Raw genomic sequence first — 16,133 nt, 5'->3', positions numbered from 1 at the left:
TGTCTCACTCTAGGATTGGGGGAGGGATACAACAAGCAGACCTCAGGATGCTTCCCTCTATCCTCCTTCCACACTTATCTTTATCCAAGAATCAACAGGTGTCCAGAAATAATGACCGGGTGCTGAGTAAGCAAGAGTTAGAAGTTAATTAATTAGCAATATACATGCTTAGCTAGCAACAATTTATGTTCAACCAGTATCTTTATGTTTAGTTGAGCGTCGGGAAGATTGTGAACCTGAAGTACTCAGCCAATGAGGAACCAGGGGAGGAAAAGATAAGCGTCGGGTAATAGGGCATAAAAGATGGAACACTGCTTTCTGCAGCGCACCTGCTTGCAGGACGCCCGCCATTGCAATTGTGAATAAAATCTGCTTTTATCAGAGATACCGTCCTGATCAATTATTTGGATATTTCCAACACGAGGAACTGCAATTCAAACCAAATGATTGTTTTTCTCATGTTCCTTGTGTATGCACTCCTATTCTACTCCTCCTGAAGCCCCCTGCCATAGGCAACAGGTGTGCAGAAAGCATGTCAGTGGCTAAGACTATTTCCCGTGGCTTTGCACTGAATTCAGGAACCAAAATTCATATGAACATGGGGACTTTGCAGCAGCTATTGCTGAACTCCAGTCACAGAGAGTCCCTTCCAGCAAGATGCATCATGGGTAGCAGCCAAAGACTCCTAGTTTCAAAAGCATTCAGCAGTGATCTGATTTTTCTGACACTGAAACCAAAGGAAGACTTAGAAGCACTCTCCACGTGAGCAGCCAAAGCAGTTAAGTGCAGCAGCTCTCCAATCACCCTCTTCTTACTGAGCTCATTCAAACACATATTAAAGCACAGCGCTTAGGGCATCTTTCAACAAAACTTGTTTGATAGTAACTGTCAATTTCTTGAAACAAGCTATTTGTAGAAATAGGCTGTTTCTGAGGTGACATTTCAAGAGCCAACATGGCATTTCTGACCTGAATCAGCAGGTCAGAGGAGCTCAGCAACATGACACAACTTGCAGAGCTGGAATTTGTGTCTGGGCTCCCAGGTAGCCAAGTAGCTGTGCACATGGGCTCATCAGCTACGTTGCAGTGCCTTAGCTGCTCTGCCTTCACATAAAAATAAAAGTGAGAGCTTCAGTTTGTTGCTGTCAGGCAGAATTCTCATCTTCTTTCTGTTTGTGCAGAAGGAAGCTGCTCCTCCTGGTCCACCTGAGCCTCCTCAGCTGCAACCTGCAGCCACCACAGAGCATAATTCATAATCCTCCAAGCAGCTGCGAGGGGCTGCTCTTGGACCCCTGCCCTTTAGTCTCTCTTTCATCACACTTAACAAGCCCTGTTGCAGAGGACATGCCATGAACCCCTTGCCATCTCCACCTGAAGAGTGAAGATTCCCAAACATGCTCTGTAATGCCAGAACAAAAGGCTCTACTGGGCAAGTCAGCAGAGACAGATGGAAAGATTCCAGGTGAAACAGGGTCACAGTCCTTCCTTGGTTGCTCTTCCCACTACAAAGGTTCAGCCCCACAATATGAACAAACACAGTGCCGTTCTGATTCGGAGAGTGGTGTGAACTCTGCTCTCAAAAAAACGTTTGTTCCAATTCAAGTGCTGCCGTTTAGACAAGGTCAAGTTAAGCGCACTGAAAATGTACTACAGCAACATGAAGGCTAAAAATCTAAACAGAAGATATCAGGAGTCACTGGCAAGGAAAGCTCCTGCAGGAAATGCCCATTCACCCACACTGCACAAACATCATGTCATCCAATTGATCGCTTGCAGTCTGAAGAAAGCCACAATTCAGCCCTTCGTCTGTTACCAAAGTTTACATTGACAACCAACTGCGTCAGCAACAAAAGCAGCACCACTTGGAACATGTCTGACCTGTATCAACGAGCAGCCCCCAATGCTGCTGTCTGGTACAATGCAATTATTTGCAGGTGTGATTTTGTACCTACAAATGCCAGAAGACACCTGTTTTAAATCACAGAATGTAAACCTAAGAAGAAATGCGCAGTATGGGTTCATGGATGCTTTTAAGAACCTAACATCTATAATTGAAAAGTTTTGAGTTTTAAATTTATAGCCTTCACCTGACAACAGCAGCATCCTGAATGCTTTGCTTTCCAAAATGCACTGAATGCTCAGACTTCAATAAAAAAAATTTATTTTCAATATAAAAGTGCCAAAATATCCACCAACATTGTAATCTATTCAACAACCAGCTTACTCTAGTAATCAAAATTGCAAGCATCTTTATTCACATTTTAAATCAAATTCCTTTCACACATTGCCACAGTAACCCGAGTCCCTCGAAAGTGGGAAATTTGCATTTCGGTTCGCTGCTGTAGTCCATATGTCCAAGTTCACGTAGGCACGGAACGGGTTAAACCTCGGATAGTATTCCTGCTTACACATAACTGCCTGGTTCTCAACGTGGGTTGAGTGTTGGGTCGTGGCACTGACAGGGCAGCAGCTTTCATACACATCGCTCTGCGGTGCCCAGATGGAACCAAAAAGTCCAGACATTGGAGACAAGCTTCGGGTGCTCGAGAGGTAGGGCTGTAGAACAAGATAAAAGCATCATGGGGAGCTGCAAAACTGCCCATTTGCCAAAGAAAGTGTGGAAGTGTACTAAATGGGAGGAAGCAATGTTTATGCAAAGAACTTGGGAAACTCGCAAGTCGAAAGTTACACAAGCTTACAAAGCAATATCATTGCCCCAGAGATTACAGAAGCATTAGCATGCTCTCTGCATGGCACCAGTATCACTATAACAAGAATACAATATTTAGTTCTGGTTGGGTTATTAAGAAACATAAGGGATAAATGGATGACGTGAAGAGCATCACATGTGGTTTGGAGAGTCAAAACTAAAACAGAAGGATGCCTGAGAAATTACAAGGGAAGGGTTGATGTATGTGTAGGTACTGAAAGATCATGCACACCAGTAGCAAAGAGGGATATTCAGTATGAAAAACAGAAGGTAACTGGGAGCTAGGGAGTTTCGGTAGAAAAATTTTGAAGGCTTATAAAGAACCTCTTGGAGAGCAAGATGTGTTAGTCTGCAAGGAATTCTCTCAGAGAAGGTCATGGAAGCCTTGGGACTTTTAAAACTGAATGAAACACTGAAATGTATTGTGGGGACAAGCCTGCCAGGGAAATGAACTGAATTGTCCAATGTATTTTCCAATCCTTACCATCTGTGTTTCCTGGCATTCTTGAAGAGAATATGAAATAAAGGTACATCTATTTCAGGGAACAGTCTTCTACCAGTTATGCTACTTTTTAAATAGAGTAGAATTTTCAGTTTTGCTGTTAGAAACATTTATTGCTTTCTTTGAATAGTTTTATTCAAAACAAACACATTATAAACATAGTAAAAAAAAAATCTAAAATGCAAGATTTTGAAATCTGAGCTGAAGAAAATGTATTTGCAAGTAAAGACTGCCTGGAACTGAGGTCAGTCATGCACTGCACTGTGGGATGACAGACATCGCTAGACCTGACAGCAAGAGGTCAAAGTCAGCATCCAGAAATCTACACAAATCCAGCTTAAATCATTCAGATTCCCCAGCAAAAAAAAAAAAACCCTGTCAAAGTCACTGAGAGCAGCTGTCCATTCAGTCCTACCATTTCCAAATCTCTCGGGGTTTTGCTATCAGCACTTTTTGTATTTTATCCTCATCTGGAAAGGTTGATTTTGATAGGAAAAAGTCTCAATAGACTATGCAAGTCCTAAACGTTTTTCTGTATGTAAGACGATTTTAGTCAATTTGCAGGCAAAAAGGATCTGGTTTTATAGACAAAGCCCAAGAACAACCTGGAACAACAATTGGGAGAAATCCACACTACCAACACCAGCATCAAACACAGACGTCAGGCTACTTAAAGGAATTACGAGCAACATGCAAGTAGTAGGTAAGGGCAAAGCAGCTATACACTGGGAAGGCTTTTCAAGAAGTACATGAAGGTAGCGCCTGGCAGTGGCCATACTCACTGTGGAGTTGACATAACTGGCGGGCTCCCAGGTGGGAGGCATGTTGGGCGGCACGTTCCAAGTGGAGGGACAGCTCTGGTCAATGAAGGCTGTGTTCTGCACTGCCGCCGTGCCCGGGAAGCCACTGGGGTAGTTCATGTTTTCTGCAGTTTATAGAACCAGGAAGACAAAATAAGGCTTTCGCAGTGTAAACACTACGAACATTTGCATGGAAGAATGTTGAACCTTCTTGGAGAGAGACATGCTGGAACCAAGCTAAGCTTTTGGTAACTTTACCAGCTTCCAGGCAACGCAGCAGCAAAGCATAACAACTTCTGTTAACAAGACTACTATTTTGTACTAGAGACCCAGTAACAAACTGCTGTCAGGAGGACGGGATAAAGAGTAGGCAATCTCTTTACTGGAGAAAGTAGTCTTTATTAGCTGCAGAACGTGCATGGCAGAGTCTACCCTGGCTTCACTGCCAACGTGCCTCAGCTCTAAGCACCCAAGAGATTACCCTGCTGCATGTGATACCATAGCCTGACCTTTAATTACTGCTTAGGTAATGCTAAAGAATTTTACGTTCTTGCCAGTGTGCGACCCAAGCCAAGAAACTCTAGCCTGCAAAGGTAATTGGTCACAAGAGGCCTTCTGTTTCACACACTGGAAAGCAAAAGTCTGCCAGAGGAGAAACAAAGAAAACTGTGCAAAAAAGAATTGTGTAATACTGTGGTCACAAGCATTTCTCTCTATTCCCTCTCAGACCAAGTCCTGTATACTGGACTTTCAGGCTTAATAATTCTATACAAAGATCAGCTTTGCCATGTACCACATGCAGACAGTGCTTTTTTCCTACAGAGTACCCAGTCAGCTGTAAAGTGTGAAGTTTGGTTAAGCAACAAATACCCAGATGCTTATAGACAAGCTCAGCCTTTTGTTTTAAAAATTAGGTTAGAGAAAAAACATGCTCAGTGACATTTTTTTTTTTTTTTACACTTCATCTTACCTTCTGGGAAAGGACCATATTCGTTTATCTCTAATGGACAATACATGTTGGAAAACTGGCTGTCACAAGTTGCATTCCAGTCGATGAAGCTGTACCAAGAAAAAGAAAAATGTGCTGTCAGAAGCAATTTGCAGAACTTCTGAAAATTATTTAGACATACTTATTTACTGTAAAGCTATCGGGTGTAAAATGCCTGTAACTGATGGTGAGGCTTCTCACATTCTCCTTGCCATACAAATCCTGCCAGCATCCACTCTCTGCCAGCACATAATCATGGCGATCCTCTTTATTCCCCCTGGGAGGATGTACAGTTTGTAGTGACAGCTACCAGGGTTCTGCAACACCTTGTGGGGTTCAACTTCTTCTTCCGTAAAAAAAAACATGATCAGATTTCTTTCCCACAGCCACAGAAGCAGTAGATAGAAAGTGAAATAACATGATTTGAAGAAAAAAAAGAATGCAATACATTCTTTAGCATTTCTATGCAGAGCACTCTATATGGGGATTTGTACTTTACCCGCCACAGACTTCCTAAAGTATGCATGCTTAGTGTAGGGATCATACTTGTTTTCATTCAAATAATTCAAGTATTTCAAGAAGATTTTCAAGAGTAATTCTTAAAGATCCGACTTAGAAGAGCAGACTGACGGCCACTACTCCAAATCATCAGGGCTGCAGTCTGTAGACATGACAGTTGAGGTTAGCAGCCTAGCTGGGACTACATCATCATCATTTAGGGATTTGTGTTTCCACTCTTTCATTTTGGATGACAGGATATGACTTGAAGTAATGAAAGCATATATCTGTACATGGGTAGGAACACCAGTGAGTTTGGATGAGCAAAGTTATGATGCACTAATGAAAAACATAAAAGACTTGAGGATTGAGACAACAGCATTAATTATAATATTTGTAAGGCAGATGGATAGCTAAAGATGAGCTCAAACGCTGTCCTCTGCACCACAGAAAATCTTAACAAAACATGAACCATACTGTTTGCATTAAACATAACTTGCCTGTTGTGGACCGATGGTGTTTCTTGGATCATGCACGGCAGATTATTCTCAAGGTTGTAGTTTAAACTGTTTGTCAGGCAGACAGGCTGGGGAGGCCACAAGTCTCCTGCTGGGTAAAGGCCTAAACAGGGGAAGGGGAATGACGTGCAAAACAGGAAGGAGGTTTTCACCAACTGTGAATATCATCGTGATGTTTAATTCTCCACAACAAAGACCGTATCGTATGGCAGATGAAAAATCTGAAGATATCAACTAACCTATTGAAGTGACGAACATCAATCTTCAAACAAATCCCAAAATTTCTATTTGTTAAAAAAAAATACATAGAAAGAGACTTGTGAAGAATTTGTAATCCCACAAAACAGGGCAAGAGTTCTCAAGTCATCTATCACAGAATCACAGAAAGGCTTGGGTTGGAAGGGACCCCAAGGATCATCAAGTTCCAACCCTCCTGCCACAGGCAGGGCCACCAACCTCCAGATATGGTACTAGACCAGGTTGCCCAGGGCCCCACCCAACCTGGCCTTGAACACCTCCAGAGATGGAGTATCCACAATCTCTCTGGGCAGCCTGTTCCAGCACCTTACCACTCTTTCTGTGAAGAACTTCCCCTGACATCGAATCTAAATCTTCCCTCCTTGAGCTTAAAACCATTCCCCCTTGTCCTATCAGTATCATCTATCATTCTAACCTAACTGCCCAAAGACACATTGTTACCATTTCCTCCTTTGTACCTTGCCAAATATCTTCATCCTACAGCAAAAAGCACACCTGCGAGCAGGTAGCTCTGCTACTAAAAGAATATTTTAACCAGTTTTCAAACTCCACCTCACCACATTGAACCACTTGCTGCTAGGAATCCTACTGAACAAGTTAATATTACTTTGAGATACGAAGGATGAGAACTCAGCATTTCAAAACTCTGACCCTATCTTATTGATTCCTCCCTTCAAAAAGAGCAAGTCCTGACTGGAAACTCGGAGAGGAAAAAGTAGTCACATTTGATCCAATGCTGAGCTTCATTTTAACATAAGGAACTGGTGTTCTCATCTCCCAGCCACATTACTTTTAGAATTAAACCTATGCAAACAAGAGAAGAAAAATACCTAAAAATGAGAGCTGGAAGTGAAATGCTGTCTTCACACAGAGAAGATCCAAGAGAATATCAAAGCTGTAAGATTTTGTTTGCTAACTTTAATCTTAACTTGCTTAGAAGTCAAGTTCTAACAACATGTGTACGAACTGTGCATACAGAGGATGTCATCAACACCATTGACACTGCTTGGAAAAGACTGCAAAGCCAGCTTAAGTTGTTAATTATGTAACTGACCTTTACTCTTTTCAGGATCTGCAGCCATGTCAGTGAAATTGGGACACAAAGTTTCAGGATACGGAGGGATGCTATTCATGTCTCTGCTAAATGAAAACAGAATTTCTTACATCAAGGCACACTTACGTTACATATTCCAAAGCACTTCAAAAGAAAGATAAGCAGGTAAAAAAAAATATTCTAGTGTATACGACAGTTGCTGTTGCCTTCCCAATTTTTCCCTGATTTTCCCTATTTTGAATTACCACTGCGTCAACTACTAATTATGCATGCAAAACAAATACATCTTAATTATCTCACTTATATTATCCAAGCATCATCCTATCGCAAATTAATTTAACAGCTCTTCTCTTGAAATTGGAAAACAAGCTCTATTCCATTATGATAAATAAGATCTCTCATGATGTTCCAGTGCTCCCAACAACTTTCAGACAAGCTGACTTCCATGTGCATGAAGACACATAGGCACACATGAACATCAATTCTGTATTCATCAAATGCCAAAGAAATGACTTGCGAGTGGAAAGGGAGCATTTTTAAGCACCAGAAACACAGAGGAAAAGGATTAAATTATTTTTGCTAGTGAAAACAGACAGTTATGAATGAGAAGTGAAATGAGGATTCACAGTGATAAGAATCGTAGACGCTATCTCTACTATAGTAAAAAAGTAGAAAGGAAAGTAGGGGAGGGGGAAATAAATTTTCATGCTGCATATCCTGGGAGAGCTTTATTCTCATTAATAGAATAACATCAACTTGAAAGTCTCCGTTTTTTTTTTTTTTTAACAATTATTACTTTACTATAACTAAAGGCCAATGGAAATGTAGTAAGTTGCTACGATCTGGAAGAAATTAGCGGGGAAAAATAATTTCCTTTATTCCCAAATTTTGTTTTACATTTGGAAGTATTTATCGTATTTCCCCGACACAATCATTTTCTGTCTCAACTGCATAGATCTTTCCACATACTGAAAAAGATTATTTTTCCAAATAGGAAGTGCAATTAGCTGATCAAAATATAATAAACAAAATATAATAAAACAACAGGTATAATTCATCAAAATGAGACAAGATTTCAAGTTGGTGGAGTTTCTTTAATGTCTTACAGGTGTAGATTCAAATTTTTTACCTGGTATTGCAGATGTTATGAGACAGATTTAAAGTGATAGGAGTTTCAGATGGAAAATCATTTTGTGAAATATTCTCTCCTAAAGAAAAGAATGACTGTGAAAATCAAAGATCCTAAAAAAAGAAGTATGCACAGAATACTTATAAACACAGATGGACTCATCAATAGTGTTAACAAAGTTTCTTCTCAGACTGGAGTATCACCAACTGCATTAATATGCAAAGTGTGCTATTTATTTTCCACATGGTCTTAAATGTATTTTGACTTCAGTAATTACCAACACTCTAAATGTTAAGAGAGTCAAATTTACTCTACTTACTCAAGTTGCTATTAAATTTATTCTGAATTTGATATGACTTTTAAAGAAGTAATAAAATCTGAGAATAAATTAACATGCCCACAAATCGTTATCCATCATATCACAGGTTCAGACACATCAGATAGTGTCCTTGCTAATGTCAGACTGTGACACTTCATGCACACACAGATGTACGTATAAATGCGGGCACATTTTTTAATTCTTCAAAACAGCTTCTTTCAGGAACAAGGCTGTTTGTACTTGTGTCACTTCAGCACTTTTTAAAAATTTACTTCTATCGCTACACCAAACTGGCTAGCAATGGTAGTGACACAGTCTTGGGCTTTCAACTATTTTAATGGCATTCAGGCATTCAAAAAGTTGCAGTAATGAACCACGGCTGCCACTTGTCCTCCTTGGAGCATCAGGCCTCCTGGCTCCTTCTACTTCAAATACAGTTATCCAACTCCAGCACACCAAGATCTGTTCTGAACTGTTTTCACAGTTTTCATTTGTGTGATTTCTTAAATAACTCAAACAAAAAGATACTATTTTTTTAATTAATGTGATATAACATTCAAAAGACAAAAACTGTTCTGACTAGAGACTCAGTTCTTCCATCTTTCCTTGAAAACAAATAATGCAGCTCCTCAGTGCAGAGCCTGATGCTTCCTTTGTAGCCTTCTGACACTATGTCTATCTCCACAAAACTTGTGGCACCGAGCTCTTTAAATCTGTCCCACTGCCTCTGAGAGGTGCTCTCCCCTACAAAAAGGCAAGTCACACTCTAAAGGCTGAAGCTCTCTCCACTATTTGCAGATGTATGTATGTTGGCAGAACTTACGGGACGGAAGAAAATGTCTGGCAGTAATCATGGGCTTTTTATCTCCATCAGAACTGCTGGTACTGCTCCAGCTACCCCAGCTCCCACGACTGGCACGAACGCTTCCTGATGAACTTCCACAATCTGAGCTTGAATCAGAACAAAACTTCTCCAAACACTTTTTCTTGGACCGTTGATAAAAGCTTTCTACAGAAATAAAATAAATAGAAAGAAAAGTTGCCTGAAATATGAATTTACAGCAATTCTCTAAGTTTCCTGATAGGAGAAAGCAGTATCTACTGAAATTCTCATCAAGATGAACACACCAGCCCCTACCATGAAGAGCTTATGGCCTAAAAGACACCTCCAGTACACGCAGCCCTTGAGAAACCAGCATGAATGATGGCTCTGGCACTGCGCTGACCACCTCTGGGAAGGAAGCGGTGCCCACTCCTTCTGCCAGCCCTGCCATCTTCATGACAGGGTTTGAAGACAAGAGGGACAAAGATGTCTCAGGAAAGGAATACAAATCTACTCCCAGGAAAACACATTATGCTTCTTCCCCAATTTAAGACAATTCAGATTATGTACCTGTTTCTCCCTGTGTAGACAAGCTCCCAGGTTTTTGGTCTGCTTTACAATTTTCCCCATCACCCCGAGGACACCAGGTTCTCATTCCAATATTTGCTCTCAGATCCTGTCTTTCATATTCATTGCACAGATGCTTCAGCTCACTCTGTTCAGGGACCCTAGCACAACCACATCCAAAAAAAGATATTTGCACATCATATTTTTTCCTTTTCAGGTATTAAACACCCCAACTCAAAAGGCTGTCAAGACAGAATGTGGGGTGAGGAAAAGGTTGGCGAGTCTTCTTCTCCAGCTTTACCTAAAAACTCTCTGTTAAGACTTTCCCAAAATACAATATCCCATCACACAGACTGCTGCTTCTCAGGGGGAGCAAGACAATGCACACAAGTTCAGTTCCATTCTCTAATGAAGGCATTTATATGTTACAGCAATAAGCATAGTCTAGCATTGTATGGAGATCTAGGTTTGATTGGAAAATGTGCCCTACATCTATTTCAATGGCATAATTATAACTAGAATAGTCTGGTTATGAAATCTGAAGTAATTTTAAGTTTCTCCTAGTAAAACTGAAATATCTGGAGCCAACATAGTAATCAGAGTACTAGGGGAAAAGGAATAAAACTCAGCTGTCAAGTTTCTAGAGGAAGGATACGGCTACATCTTAGCTCAGAAATGAGAAAACTTTGCATCAGCTTGAGGAACAGATGTCAAATTTCAGTACTTCCGTTGTTTCTCCCTCCTACCTGCAAAGCCTTTTTCATATGCTGACTTCCCACAATGATATTAGTTTGTTTATAATGAGTTAAAACAACTCCTTCCGATTTACAATCTCCTTAAGTCCACTAACCTCAATAGGACTACTCACTTTAAAAAGTAAGTCCACGAAGGTTGTGTACAATTGTGACCTTAATTCAAAGGACAGGGAAAGAATGAAGATTTTTTCCTAACTGCTAGAACACAAATGTTTATTATTTAAAATTTGTATTTTATTTTTTAATAACAAGCGATGTAGCATAAATACTAGAAATAAAAAAAATATTTAATGGAGTAGTTTACAGTCGACCTCAGAAATGTATTTAAATGAAACTCAGGGGACAAAAGGTAATCGCACTGTTTGAACCTAGAGCTGCTCTAACCTATTAGCATTTATCAGTGAAGCTTCAGTGACATCACTGATCAGCTCCTCTGAGGTAGATTTAATCATTACGGCAAAAATGCAATTAACTTTCTCTTTTCTTTCTCCTTCAATACTATCAGAAAACAATATGTCCTAAGTTACTCAATACAGCAGATACTTCTCCCGATGGTGGAATAATTTGAACAAGTTTGCCTTCCTTTTTCACGGAAGAAAAATACAACTGGATCTTATCTGCACAATACAGTTACAGAATATTAACCATCCAAACCTCAGAGGCAGCAAATCCCACGCTGTAGCAGAGAGCAAGCACTGCTATGCAGTGGACTGAGTCTATTCACATGCAGGTTTACAAATGGATAAATATTTCTCCTGCTGGCGATATTTAGTACTGTGCATTCTTAACAGTAAAGCCTCAGGCCAGGACTACAAAGTGTTGATTTAAAAAGATAAAGCAATCTGCCTAACGTACTACGCAAAACTCAGCAAAACCCTGAGGAAACATTACTGCAACTCTGGATTTCTTCATGACTTGGCGAGGCAACACATACCTTGTAGATATATTAACATTCTTTTTCTTATTTTTCCGAGATGTTCTATTTCTATTCCAATTCAGATTTGGTACATTTCCTTCCTTCTTATCCTGAGGTTTCTTCTTCCTAAATGCATCTTCTTGCTGAAGATTAAAAAAACCAAAGAGCTAAGAGAATACATACATTATAAAACAAAGTTACCTCAGTAAAATGAACTGCATTAGATTTTCTCGGTAATTTCTTCTGGACAAAACAGCTCAACCTAATTGCATAGTTACTGTATGATTCAGTGCCTTTCCACAGCACTTCCTCTTTCCAATGCCATCAACTTGATCAGTCTTTCCAAGAATCTGTCCTTCAACAGACGGTGAGAGAAAAATTTCTAAATTCCCAGTGTTAACATTTCACCCTCACAGCATCTAGCCCTGACTTACATGGAAATAAAAAATATGGGGAGAAAAAGGAAGGCAGTCAATAAAATCCCCTATGTGCTAAAAAAAAAAAAAAGAAAAAACATCTGCCAGATTTATAACAGTTTGTGTGCAAGTTCAGCAGCAATAAATCCTTCTTTTCCTCAGCAACCGGGGGGGCATTCATTCGAATTAAACTCAGGAAATTATGGGGTAACTTAATCAACAAATAACAGTGACTTTAAGAAACGCAAGGATAAACAAACAAGTACTATCAGCCGCACATGAAAAGGAGTTTGTAACAACAATTCCCAAAACAAGACAAGACCTTGTCTTTCCTAAACACGCATGGTAAGCAAATCATTATTACACCTTACTGCCACACAACTATACTGCAGTAAACAGGCCACAAACATAAACTATGTTCTTAGATTTTGATTATTAATTCTAAATTGACAGGAGACACTCTTTACGTGTTTTACGCTGCCTACAACACATGTACAATGCATTGTGCTTATTGTGTGCTCAGAAACCAGGGATGAAGAATGATCCTTCTCAGCAGCTTCACAATCTGCTAAGGGGCTTCTGCATGCTTTATTCTCAGCAAATCTCTGACACAAAACCTTAGATTTGGAGATCAGGTCTGCAAATAAAGGGAGACAAGCCTCCCTAGACCACCTCTCCCTAGGATACAGAATCATGGAATTGCTGAGGTTGGAAAAGACCTTCAAGATCATCGAGTCCAACTGCAACCTAACCATACTACCTTAAATCTAACAACCTGCCACTAAATCATGTCCCTGAGCACCACATCCAGACAGGTTTTAAACACAATCAGGGATGATGACTCAACCACCTCCCTGGGGAACCTGTTCCAGTGCTTCACAACCCTTTCTGTAAAGAAGTTTTTCCTGATATCCAACCTAAACCTCCCCTGGTGCATCTTGAGGCCATTTCCCCTTGTCCTGTCACGAGTGAGAAGAGACCAATCCTGCTCTCGCTGCAGTCACCTTTCAGGTATTTGAAGAGGGCAATAAGGTCACCCCTCAGCCTCCTCTTCCCCAGACTAAACAGCCCCGGTTCCTTTAGTCTCTCCTCGTAGGGCATATTCTCCAAGGCCTTCACAAGCCTTGTTGCCCTTCTTTGGACCTGCTCCAGCACCTCAATGTCCTTTCTGTACTGAGGTGCCCACACCATTGCTGCAACTGACACCTGCCATCGGACTCCAGTCTTTCTGAGCTTACTCTGATGATACAGGGGAAAACATCTGCCTGAAATACAGCCAATATCACAATATGAGGGCTGCTTTAATTTTCACCCGAATTGTTCATCTTTCTATAACTCAGCATAGTATGCAAGGGATATGAGACAGCACATCTGCATGCTTCTGCATTGATCTGATTTACAATGTTTCAAGCTGTGTCTCTGGCTGTAATAGTCTTTACATATGCATACAAACATTTATTTTCATGTATATGTATAAATAACAAGGAGATCATTTTAAACTTAAGAAGCAGAAATGCAAACCTCAGAAGTAGTAATCTCTTTTGTACAGCATAGAGTCTCTTCTTTAGGTCCTTTATTAATCTTTTTCTCAGTGGAAGGCTTTATGTTAATTTGTTTTTTTAAGGTCTCACAATTTTCTGTTTCATTCCTGAGAGGCACTTGCTGGTTATTCCCTAGAATTAAGAAGTAACACGAGTTTGACTGAGAAGAGAATGAACTCCCAGCCACATCCACACTGCTTTCTACCTTCACCTTGGCCTACATCTTAAAAAACAAACAGCCAACCTCCCAAACCATGGGCTTTCCAGAATATTTATGCTGCTGATGCTGAAAATTTCAATATTCAACAGCTAATGTTGTGCAAACATTCTGAGAGCAGTTACTACAAGTAGATCTGTGTCAATACATGCTCATGGGTATACATAAATTACCCAGTTCCTACTCATCTGAATTTGAATTGTTTGGGTTCTAGTCATGGGGTCTAGAAGGTAGAACTGGAAGCCAGATAATATTGGGCTTAAAAAAAAAGGACAAAAAAACCCTGTAAGCTCAGAGAAAAGACCTGTCAAAAAAGGGTAGATCAAACTCTTTGGGGATCTTTAAGTCTCCAGCATGTCCTCTGTGTCCACTGGGAAGAGGAAGGCAATTCATCCTTTCTTTAGGATGGGTGCAGCAGTAGAAGTTTATTGAGAGGTTTGTGAGGACGAATAATTACTCTTGTGTACCAAAAGCAAAGAGATGAAAGAAAAAGTCATTCTCAACAGCTGGCTGAGCTGCTCAGCCAAACCACAGTCCTCTGCCTGAGCCCTGGAAATACTGTGTGGGACAGAACTAACGTGAGCTCTGACCAACCCCAAGTTTGTAAAGTGAACAAGGAATGCAATTGCTTATCACACTGAATGAGTTTTCTCAAACGGAAAAGGCATGCCCAAGCATTTTCACATTTTCCTACCCACCAACCAACTACAGCATCTCAGCCACCCTCTCGTCTTGAGTAGGCAAGTCACGATGTGCATGAAAAGGAGCCATGGTGATGAGGCTGTGGACAAGGAAGGCTGCTAGAGCTCTAAAAATACTTCACTTCCATATAAACATGCAAGCACCATCCATGTCTCTTATGATATATGGCCTCCACCCCTGAGACAGCAAATTTGAGCCTGCCATATCTAACAGTTAAGGACATAAAGTGTAAGAGATTAGTCCACAGTAGCAACAACGCACTACGTCAGTGCCTGGAACTCCTCCGTTATGGCTCACTCACTAAGTAAACTGCCACAGACCAGAGCCACCATAGCTTCAGCAAATGCCAGTCTTTAGTATGCGACTATCTTGCTGAAGCCCTTTTTGATAAGATGCCTTTTAATTTGCATCTTGAAAGTAGATCAAGAACAACAATGATTTTAACCATTAAAATGCCTCAGCACAGGCTTGAAGCTATAAACCAAGTACAATTAATGATTCATGAAGCAACAACTTTTAAAGCAAACCATTTCCTTAGGAATGTAAACAAATATACCATAGTGCTCACACAAATAATGTCACACCTTGTCTTAAAAAAAACAAAATCCTGACCACAGTGAACTTTACACTTTGCTCAATAATTTCAACTGATATGTTTTTGTTTTGTTTTGTTTTTTAAATTACCACTATTTTTCCTAGAAATTTCTTGCAGTTCCGGCTGTTGCTGAGGTGAACTTCTTGACAAGTGACTTTCAGGTAGCTTCTTAGACATCTTCACAGGACAGAACTCCTGTTCCTTGAGCTCAGCTAGATTTTCTGAAGCTTTAAGGTTAGTTTCCTTAGGAAACATACATGTTTGAAGATCTTCCTTCAGATTGCACTCTGAAGAAGTACCTTTATTGAGAACTGTGTTTTTCAGTGCACTTTCTTCTTTACCCAGAAAGTTTTCTGGAAGAGTTAAATTCTTGTTAACATTTATGCCATTTGCATATTTTAGAGTTACCCAGTTCTCACTGACAACATCAGTGCAAATGTCCTCTTTTGGTGCCGAGATTTGGTTCTCTGCAATCTGATTTCGTTTCTCATCAGTAGTTGCAATGGCACTGCTAGGCGCTGAGTTTGGTTTTTGCTTGCTGTAGTAAACTGAACATTTGTGCTTCTTCTGAGAGTGGCTGTAGGTTGCAGGACTTCTCTTTGCTGCGTTTTGACTTCGGCTAGAAGAAGTGCCCACAGACAGGAAGCCCTTCCCTTTACCTTTATCTGAGGAACTATAGGAATCCATAAATGTCTTACAGCTTCCCCTGCAAAAAAAAAAAAAAAAAAATTACTTGAGGCTTGTTTTTTTTTGGTTGCTTTTTAAATTTATGAGGCTATCATGAATTGTATATTCTTATAACAAAAGGAGAGGGGACATATTCACG

The 16,133-nt window shown here is 40.2% G+C and overlaps 1 protein-coding gene across 13 annotated transcripts in view; it reads right to left on the bottom strand.

Moving 5' to 3' along the window:
- Window positions 2,224–16,133, bottom strand: part of TMEM131L (transmembrane 131 like) — a 73,164-nt gene continuing 59,254 nt past the window's right edge. For 10 of the 13 annotated variants that reach the window (XM_021393811.1, XM_021393817.1, XM_021393812.1 and 7 more), the window contains 11 exons: window positions 15,397–16,013; window positions 13,774–13,925; window positions 11,855–11,979; window positions 10,169–10,326; window positions 9,599–9,784; window positions 8,457–8,535; window positions 7,328–7,413; window positions 5,998–6,118; window positions 4,982–5,070; window positions 3,994–4,136; window positions 2,224–2,555 (listed from right to left, as the gene is read on the bottom strand). In XM_021393811.1, the coding sequence (XP_021249486.1) occupies window positions 2,277–2,555; window positions 3,994–4,136; window positions 4,982–5,070; window positions 5,998–6,118; window positions 7,328–7,413; window positions 8,457–8,535; window positions 9,599–9,784; window positions 10,169–10,326; window positions 11,855–11,979; window positions 13,774–13,925; window positions 15,397–16,013 (2,035 nt within the window). In that variant the 3' untranslated portion in view covers window positions 2,224–2,276. Of the gene's footprint in view, window positions 2,556–3,993; window positions 4,137–4,981; window positions 5,071–5,997; window positions 6,119–7,327; window positions 7,414–8,456; window positions 8,536–9,598; window positions 9,785–10,168; window positions 10,327–11,854; window positions 11,980–13,773; window positions 13,926–15,396; window positions 16,014–16,133 lie in introns of those variants that run through there. The other 3 variants (XM_021393813.1, XR_002437800.1, XM_021393823.1) reach the window with 3 other exon arrangements.

Source organism: Numida meleagris, chromosome 4 (genome assembly GCF_002078875.1).
Source record: "Numida meleagris isolate 19003 breed g44 Domestic line chromosome 4, NumMel1.0, whole genome shotgun sequence".
Taxonomy (NCBI): domain Eukaryota; kingdom Metazoa; phylum Chordata; class Aves; order Galliformes; family Numididae; genus Numida; species Numida meleagris.
The sequence above is the reverse complement of the archived record's forward strand: the minus strand, read 5'-3'. Positions and strand labels throughout refer to the sequence as shown.